Below are 10,055 nucleotides of genomic sequence, written 5' to 3'. Positions count from 1 at the left end.
CTCATGTCTAGCACTCGAATGAATTGTCCAAGGAGGCACATGTGCTGACAAAGCAAGAGACTTTAACGGGAAGGGGTGCCTGGGCAGAGAGCAGCAGGGTAAGGACACCCAGGAGAACTGCTTTGCCACCTGGCTTGCAGTCTTGGGTTTCATGGTGGTGGGGGTTAGTTTCCAGGTTGTCTCTGGCCAATCATTCTGACTCAGGGTGCTTCTTGGTGGCTTGTGCATTGCTCAGTCAAGATGGATCCCAACAAGAAGGATTCTGGGGTTGGTAGGACATATGGACTGGCCTCCCCTCTCTCCTTCTGACCTTTGCCAAATTCTTCTGGTTGGTGGTTGCTTGTAAGTTCTGCTTTCCTTACCAGGAATTCCTGTTGTAAGGTAACTCATGCAAGTCATTACTATTGTTCCTGGCCAGGGTAGACAATTTCTGTCAGTGGTTCCACTAATATAATATCAGCAATTTTCTAGAACTTAAAGGTATTTTGAGGCGGGGAGGGTTTCATCACCTGCTTAGAATTTCTGGCACACAGTGATCACAAAAAGCAGAAGGGCTTTAGTTGGTTTTATTATTGGGTTGAAATTCTCTAAAGACAGCACTCCATTATTGCCTACATAGGGGCAGGTTGCCCCCACTGCTCTTCCTTTGCACCTACCGCTAGTTAAGCTAGTTAAAGCTGGTTTCATTGATTTAATCATATTTTATAATGCAGTCTGGTTTTAGGAGGGAAGCTTTGGGGATTCATATTTTTAAAATGACCAAACCTAAAATTCCTTATGCAATAAAAACGATTGCCCAATGACTTATCTTTCTGTGTACGCAATTGTCCTAAATTGAAGAAACTCAACAGGAAAAGAATTGGGAAAGAACATGAGGTTGCAAGCCCAAACTCCTAGAAGGTCCACATGAACATTGTCTGTGAGTCAGAAGGCAGGGGAGAAAGGTATAGAATGAATAGAAATGCCCGGCTGCAAGTTGCGGGTGACACCGGGAGCAGCTCCTATTCAGCCTTCCTCAGCTGTATCCTTGTGGGACACAGGCCCATAGTTACCAACCTCTGGCAATTTTTTTTCATGAGGAGCTGACAATCTGATGTCTTTGTGATATCCCTTGATTTTTAAATGATGGAAATTAATTCAAACTCTAGAAAAACACTGCGACGCAAACAAAATAGGTCCTCAGCTGCAGTTCACCCGCAGGCTACAAAATTCCTAATAAAAATGCAAGTAGTGATTGAATCAGTTACAGAAGTTGAGAAAATACAATTTATTTTCTGATCCTTTCCTTTCCCCAAATGTGACATCTTAGAAAAATCCAGCTACACTTACATCACATCCATAATCTGCAGTTTAACGAGAAAAGAAGCATAATTACAGTAAATAGTTGGGAGTGGCCTGAAGCCCCAGAGTCCTCCTTTCTCTTGAGTCAGGGCCAAGGATGGTGTCACCCAGATGCCTGTGGACTAAGTGATATACACCAAATTTATTTAACTACTGACAACCACTTTTTTTTTTCTTTGTAGGGCAATGAGTTAAAAGATTATTTACCTCCCTTGGTTACAAAAAGAAGAAATATTTCTTTCAAGACTCTGGGTAGCTGCGGCCAGTTCTTCCAGAGAAATTCTTTACCTCAAAGATTCAGAGCACGGAGCCTGGAAGCCTTGGCCCACCGGACTCCTTGCCGCTGCACTGCATGGGCACCTTCTGAGGGGTGAGTGTTTGCTTGGCCCTCCAAAGGTTTCAGGCTCAGAACCTCTGAGATAGGTAGTTAAGAACAGCATTCTAAGTCTCAGTATGTAGATTTCATTTGAGCTGGCATTTGGCATATTAAAAGAGGTTTTTTTCAAGTAAAAGACAACAATAGAAGTTGTTCCACTCATTTCCGCAGGTAATTAGAGCTTTGTATATCTTAATTAAAAAGCTATATTTTAATTCCTTTGACAGATTTACTAAGTATCCTCAGGCTAGGTTCCTGCAGGGGTTGTACAAAATTTAAAGCAAGAATTTGAAGCTGGCTTTGTCTTCTGTGGCTGTTAAGAATTGTCTGGTTTAAGTGCATGGAAGTGGCCCTATATGGCCACATGGGCATGGCTCCTTGCTGTGACCTCCCAAAGAACTGAGTCTGCCATTTAAATCCCAAGGAAAACCTCACTGTTAACCCACTAAAGGCCCCCAGGTATAATCTCTGACTCTGCCTACCCCAAAGAAACAGGCCTACGAAGGGCATTTACACAAGGAGATAGTCATCTCCCTGTATGACAAGAGGAAAAAAACTCAAAAGAAGTGAGGTTTTTGCCTTTTTCACAGATCAGTTTCTTTTAAAAGAAAATATCCATCTTATCACATTGTCTCTTTCCCAGAGGTTATGTTCTGGGCCAATTTTTTTTTTTTCTTTTTACAAACAACAACAAAAATATTAGAAATGGTCAGTAACAAAACCCACTGTGATCTATTGTGTTTTCTCAAATGTCTATTTCTGAAATTTCTATCATCAGAGTATTTAGGTGTTTGAGGTAAATTTGCTATTTTATCATCATACAAGAAAGGAAAAGAATAAAGATATTCTTGATCATTGCAAGATATGGGAGACCAAGTTCAGTTCAGTTCAGTTCAGTCACTCAGTCATGTCTGACTCTTTGCGACCCCGTGGACTGCAACATGCCAGGGCCCCCTGTCCGTCACCAACTCCCAGAGTCTACTCAAATTTATGTCCATTGAGTTGGTGATGCCATCAAACCATCTCATCCTCTGCAGAGACCAAGTTACTGATTCCAATTTTTTCTGGAGGGGTTGGAGTAAGGAGAAGGGACAGTCATCTTAAAAGCACCCAGTCCATTCTAACCACTAGAACCTTACTTAATACAAAGTTTCTCTTTTAAAACGTACTCTCTTCAAAAGACTGATTTTCTAAGAGTGAAATTTCAAGTATCAGTGGAGAAAAACTATTTTTAAAGAATGATCCCATTCCTCTGTGATAGAGGCACTGTGTATCTTCCCTCTGAGCCCAGCTGGCCCTTTAGACCTGCTTATACACACCCACCCCTCTAGAAAGACCCCTTGAAACCCTGACCACAGCAGGTTTCAGAGAACTTGCACTGATTTAGAAAATGCTGGAACCGTCTTGAAAGTCTTTTTATTTGGCAGAAGTTATTCCTGCCCCTTCCTCCTAGTCACTTGATTCTGGAAACACCTTTTCTCATAGAGCTAAGTGTCTTAATGTTACTGAGTCCAAGCTCACTCTCCGGACTGCACCAGAGGCCAATAAATCTGAGGGACGAAGTGTTGAGGCTGACTGAGAAAATGGCTGACTAATGTCTCAAAATAACCATCTTGTTGGGGCCTGGATGCCAGGTTCCTTTATGGATCAGGGATGGGGGGAGGCCAGGAAACAAACTGAAAAGACCTTTTGACTCTGGCAATTATCTCCTAGAATGGCAAGCCTCAGGCAGGGGGATATGTTAGTTTCCTTTACTTACAGTCATTCATTGGTGGGCTGGGTCAGATAATCTCCCTGTGAGCTAAACAAAGGCACTTTAAAAGGGTCAGGCAGAGGGGGCAGGGCTCTCTGAGGCAGGCCATTATGTTTGATTATAATAATAGAAACGGCAAAAACAGGGTTAAAGTCAGAGAAACAGATCCCGCAGGGAGTCAAAAATTAACCCTTCCCAGTTACATTAAGAGCTTGGCATTTGGAATCAGAATGCCTGGGACAGAACTCCAGCTCTGCAATTCACAGATCCCCAATGACCTGACTCATCAGCTTAACCAATGCAGGTAAGCTAATGTCTCGTATACATGAGCACTTCAGTTTTAACTACTTTTGAATAAAAGATCAAATATCAGGCAAGCCTTAGGACTTTGAAGCAGAGCTCCTCAGACACAGAGCATAGAGTATAGGGCTGATTAGGATAGAGATTTTATTTACTATCCTTGACTTGGGGGGACCAATTTCAAAGCTAAGTAAGCATCTGTCACAACTTTGTTGTTTTAGGTGGTAACTAAAACAGAAAACTAAAAAGGCTGATCCTTTCCTGGGTTTCAGTGTGATTACTGTGCTGGGAGCACAGTAAATGCTTGTGAAATGTCATTTCTTTTGTCTTTTTTGCTACCTGATGCTTCACACTCCACTACTAGAAAATAAATCTAAAGCCATGTAAAGTAACCAAAACTTCCTGAAAAACTTCTTCTAAAAAAGTGTCTTTTATGGATGAAATTGTGCTTTTGTGTGATTATGGAAGACAACATATAACTCAGTAAATACGAATATAGCTGATGCCAAGGGGTAGGAATTAGTGAATGGGTATCACCTCCATCAGGTATCACCTCCTTCAGTGATAACTTGTCAGATAACATTGACAAGTAATATGCCAAGATTATTAATAGTGATATTTCTGTGGAATCAAGGACTGGGGGCAAACATGGAAGAGTGTACATCCCCAGGGGGCTGAGGGACATGTGTAGTTTGAGAAATCATACCCACTCTATCCCCCAGTGTTATCCCAGTCTGCCCCCACCCCACTCTCACCAACCCCCGCCCCCCAACAGAGGATTATTGTTTTCGATTTTCTGGACTTCATCTTGTAGAGGGGGAAAATAATTTTCCTTCAACCTTTCATTATACTTGGCTAAATCCGCCACTGCAAATAAAAGATTAACAGGGGGAAATTTTAATTATGTACACACAGAAACCCCACTGAAAAGAAGATTGAAGATAATATTCCATCCTGAACTAAGGAAAAGGATGGGGTCTGAGGCTTAAAGGTGGGGGAAGGCAATTCACAGACTGGTGAAAACAGGAATTGTTTGGTAAACTGAGGTGGCTAGGTCCAGAAGTTAAGTCTCAAAAGAAAAAGGAATCACTGTCTTCCTGATACTGGCCCCCTTTCTAATGTAAATTTCCTTTACAAATGTAAGATTTCCCTTACAAATGGTTAACTTCTACTCAGTTTTCGGAGCTTTTCCTGAGCTTGAAGTTCCTTAAAATAAAACTCTCAAAATAATTCTTAGTCTTCAACAAGGCACCTTTCAGGGTGACCCATTCTCCTAAGCCCTCAGAACTCACAGCAATCAGACACAAATTGTGTTTTCTGGCCTCTCACACCTCACAGTGTTCAATTAGCTTGGCTAACGTTTTAAGACCTAGTAATGTTCACATGGACAAGCTGATGTTTGACCTTAAAGAAAATCGAGTTAGCTCTACAGATGGACAAGCTAATTGCATCAGGGCTGGCTTCCTAGTGTGAAGTATCAGCCTCCACACTTCTCATTCTCTGAGTCCTTCAGGTACACAGACTTGCCCTCATCTGCCCTCATCACAGATGAAATGAGAGATAAGAATCGGATCTTTAATTTCTCCAAAACCTGGAAAACTCTCTCTCAACCCACCTCAATAAAGAAATAAAAATTAAAATATTAATTCATACTTAACTATTGTGTGATTCTGATTCCTCCCACTGAAACCCAGGAAATAAAATCTCTTTCCTAATGAGCCCTGGGTACATTTGAAGAGCTCTACTTAGATTCTATGGTTCTTTTCATGCCAACGTTGGAATGAACTTTAAATTGATTCGTAAGCCAAAGCCCATCCAAACAAAGGAGGGATTGGTGCCTCCCCCTTTGGAAGCTGGTTTCCAGCTTGAGGCGCTGCAGCCAACAGCAATGATCTTTCAGGGAACAAACCTCTGATACACATGTGTCCATGCTGAGCAGAAGAATTAATCTGTGCAGTGTGTTCACTGCTTACTTTTCTCCTGGAATACATGATGAATTTTTATGGAGGGTAGAGGAGGAAGGGAAAAACCACATTCAAGCGAAACCCTACATCATTCTCCTCTACAGTGTCATTTCAAAAGCCAGATAAAAGCCGAATGAGGAGGCTGGGGAAAGTGTCCAACGTAGCTGTTCTGAAAACCACTCTCCATTTCATTCTGGAGCAGGGAAGTTACACCCAGACATCACAAAAGCTTCTCTCTTCACAGAAAATTAACTGGTAAGTGCTTTCTTGTTTTCCTCACACTGACACGTTTGCAGCTGACCTGATGAGGATGCCTGCAGATGATTTATTTACAAAGCAGTATTTGGACTACCTACCAGCTGGCAAAAAACAAAAAGGAAAAGGACTCCTGATAGCTTATGAAACACTCTCTGTGCAAATTCATATTTTTGGTCCTGTCAAAAGTGTTTAGGAAAAGTGTAACTGGGTTTGCAACAGCTGTGATTAAATCTGAAACACTGAGAGAACAGGACTAGGTTGCTGGGGTGGGATGGGGGAATTGGGAAGGCGCAATGAAGAACTTTCATTTCATCAGCTTTTACCTAGAAAATGACAGCTCACAAATGCAGTTATGACTCAGAAATGTCTAACATCATTAGTGGAAAGCTCACTGTAGTGAAATCGAGTAGGAGGAAATGGTGCTCTGAGATGAAAACTGATTTTGCCCTCTTTTGATTACATGGTAGGAACAAAGTTCTAAATTGAGTTGTAACGTGGCTTGGTTTTCTCCTTTTTGAGATGAATAGCATTCGGTTCTTCAATACCAACATTTCTTTTTTGCTGCTGCGTTTTTGAAATCTCATTATCAATTGCCTGTTAGAGGATTTGGTATCTGAGCTCATCTAACGCAGGACGAAGGGAAGTATGTGGGAGAAAAGGTTGGGCTAACTCTGGGTGGTCAGATAACTGTGTTCACCAATTGCTCTTTGTCAATAGTTTATTCTTTTCCCCTAAATGAAAACTAATGAAAACCAAATGAAAATTTGATAATAGAACTTTCACCATCAGTTACTCTCTTAAGCTGGCCATTCTTCCTTCAAACAAACTCATTTGCCCAAGCTTCCACCAACTTGTTGCTAAATTAATCCACTAGTTTGTTTTGTGAAAAAGCCAACAGACATCTCAAATTACCTAGTTCAAGTAATTTCTCTTTTTGTATAACACTCATCATGTTTGCACTTCTTCCAGACACTGAATGATTTTTGTTTTTTCACAGATATTATTTATGATTTTACCTAAAATTTAAGTTCTTTAGTTTATAAAGAATGTCATACCTTTTCTGTGTTACTTTACTACTAACTGTCGTCTCCCTGAGAGACAGTTATTTAACCCAACATTCCCCTCTCAAAGGCTACAGCAGTTGAAGCTAACTTACAGAAGTAATTCTGAAATAAGAAAAGTCTTGTGCTCAAAGACTTTTTTTCTGAATAGTTTACAAAAAGCAATCTAAATATCCAGCAGTAGAAAGCTGCTTAAGAGGTGGGTGGGAGGGAGGGGATTAGACACACACACACACACACACACACACACACACACACACACCCCTGATTCACGTTGTTATTCAGCAGAAACTAATACAACATTGTAAAGCAATTGTACTCCAATCATTAAGAAAATAAAGCTAGTTAACCTTATATATTATTTCAGTGAAATGTTTAAGTCATTAGGCAATAATAGTTTGGAGGAATATGTTGCATCATGGACAAGTGCTCATAATACTGACAGTGACTGTGATTATGTAAAAAGGTAAATGGAAATGAAAGAATTGAAGAAAAACACACAAAATTGAAAACAACTGTGTTAAGCTAATGGTGAACTGATGATTTATCAGGGAAGAAAACTTTTCCTCTACCCTCTTAAATTCAGTTTCTGAAGGCTTATGAATTAAACTAATAAATGACAGATGATGGACTTCACATAAAAATGTCACTCAAAGGGAGGGCTGGAACTGGGGCCTGGTCCCTGGTGGCTCAGACGGTAAAGCGTCTGTCTACAATGCGGGAGACCCGGGTTCAATCCCTGGGTTGGGAAGATCCCCTGGAGAAGGAAATGGTAATCCACTCCAATACTATAGCCTGGAAAATCTCATGAACAGAGGAGCCTGGTAGGCTACAGTCCATGGTATCGCAAAGAGTTGGACACGACTGAGCGATTTCACTTCACACCATCTTAAAGGGAAGGGAGGAGAAAGAAGGACAGTTACAGGAATACAAGTGACTTCTTAAATATCTAAATAAGGAAGGAGGAGGTGGAGAAAGGGCACTTATGGGAAAACAAATGACTTTTGAGGAACATAAACAGGCCTTTAGGAGAATAGATGGGCAGCAGGATAGTTTGCGTGACATTGTTTGGATCTGTTGTGGAGACTTCTCGCCCATGGAGGTTAAGAGTCGACCTTTCCTTGCTGCTCCTGGGGAGGGGGTTTACGACAACTGAGTTCTTTTGGGACCTCACACGCCCTCTGTTCAAGATAATTTTTATGCCACAGTGGCACATGCTGGACCCCTTCAGGTGATATATATATCCTTTCTCTTTCCCCAAACTTTCTAATAGTCCATTATTTGTATAATTTTAAAATTTTATAATATTGAGAATTCCCATCTATTTTTTTCTTCAGGTCTTTAACCTGAAGATCTGAAAGTTAAACCCTTCAGTCTGGTGGAGGCTCTTCCATTCTAATTCATCCAGTTTCTTTGGTGACAGTAACTTGAACAAAGGTTTCTGCCTCATGAGACGTCTTTTGAAAAATGTTCTGAAGTATAGTTGACTACCAACGTTGTGTTTAATTTCTGCTGTACAGCAGTGACTCAGTTATACACACACACACACACATATATATATATATATATATTCTTTTTCATGCTCTTTTCCAGCATGTTTTATCACAGCATATTGAATGCAGTTCCCTGTGCTGTAGAACAAGTAAGACCTTGTTTTATTCATCCTATGTGTAATAGTTTGCATCTACTAATCCCAAACTCCCAATCCTTCCTTCCCCCACTCCTACTGCCTCACAAATCTTCTAATGAAAGTAGCAAAAGCCAAGACCACAATAAAAACTGATAGTATAAAAATTTTAAAGATAGAAAAAAAGCAAAACTAGCTAAATGCAGATAAATAACACAGCATCCTCTTAAATTGGACAATTTCTAAACATTCCCCAAATCTATGGCTGCATAGCATTGTTAAACTTGCTATTTTGAAATTGTCTGTCACCCCAGATTTTAATCCCAGCTTTGTCTCTAATTTGTTTTGTGACTTGAGGCTGAGCAAACTTCCTGGAACTCAGTTTCCTTTAGTCTTAAATAAACTGATGGGCTAGGTTCCTTCGAGCCCTCCAGTCTCACCTCTTACCCTTTTTCCAACCTCTGCTTATTAAGTCATTGTTCAATGTGATATATATAATGGGGTCCTTGCACACACAGTGGATACCTAATATTTGGTGAAACAAATTTTTTATTCAGATTCTATGTTTTCATATTCAATTATCATAATATGTACTGATTATTCCATGATACTCAAATAAGATGAAAAATTCTCTTCATTGTTAAAGAAAATAGTGTCAGTAGAAAAAAAGTAAACATGAATCAGGCACAAGCTTTTTGCTAGGAATTATGCAGTCCTTCCTTCAGCCTGGGCTTTCCTGGTAGCTCAGATGGTAAAGAATCTGCCTACAATGCAAGAGACCCTGGTTCGATTCCTGGGTCAGGAAGATCCTCTGGAGAAGGAATAGGCTACCCACTCCAGTATTCTTAGGGCTTCCCGGGTAGCTCAGCTAGCTGGTAAAGAATCTGCCTGCAATGCGGGAGACCTGGGTTCAATCCCTGGGTTGGGAAGATCCCCTGGAGAAGGGAAAGGCTACCCACTCCATTATTCTGGCCTGGAGAATTCCATGACTGTATAGTCCATGGGGTTGCAAAGAGTCAGACATGACTGAGCGACCTTCACTCACTGAGGTATAATGTTTAAATTGAAGACGGAAGTAGAGTAGAAAAAGAATTCAGACCCCTCAACAGAGAAGGCAATGGCACCCCACTCCAGTACTCTTGCCTGGAAAATCCCATGGACGGAGGAGCCTGGTAGGCTTCAGTCCATGGGGTCGCTAAGAGTCGGACACGACTGAGCGACTTCACTTTCACTTTTCACTTTCATGCATTGGAGAAGGAAATGGCAACCCACTCCAGTGTTCTTGCCTGGAGAATCCCAGGGACAGGGGAGCCTGCTGGGCTGCCGTCTAAGGGGTCACACAGAATCGGACACGACTGAAATGACTTAGCAGCAG

At 41.1% G+C, this 10,055-nt stretch overlaps 1 protein-coding gene across 6 annotated transcripts in view; it reads left to right on the top strand.

Annotated features, from left to right (window-relative positions):
* Window positions 1-1,505: 1,505 nt before the first annotated feature.
* The window catches only part of CMKLR2 (chemerin chemokine-like receptor 2), a 50,508-nt gene continuing 41,958 nt past the window's right edge, over window positions 1,506-10,055 (top strand). For 2 of the 6 annotated variants that reach the window (XM_010802249.4, XM_005202723.5), the window contains exon 1: window positions 5,901-5,989. Coding sequence is in view for 2 of the 6 variants with exons in the window: in XM_005202718.5 (XP_005202775.1) it covers window positions 5,868-5,989 (122 nt within the window). In the remaining 4 variants the exon portion in view is untranslated. Of the gene's footprint in view, window positions 1,712-5,650; window positions 5,990-10,055 lie in introns of those variants that run through there. The other 4 variants (XM_005202718.5, XM_025000353.2, NM_001206545.1 and 1 more) reach the window with 4 other exon arrangements.

The sequence above is a fragment of the Bos taurus genome, chromosome 2, assembly GCF_002263795.3.
Source record: "Bos taurus isolate L1 Dominette 01449 registration number 42190680 breed Hereford chromosome 2, ARS-UCD2.0, whole genome shotgun sequence".
Lineage (NCBI taxonomy): Eukaryota > Metazoa > Chordata > Mammalia > Artiodactyla > Bovidae > Bos > Bos taurus.
Note: the sequence above shows the minus strand (reverse complement) of the source record. Positions and strands in the feature narration are given on the sequence as shown.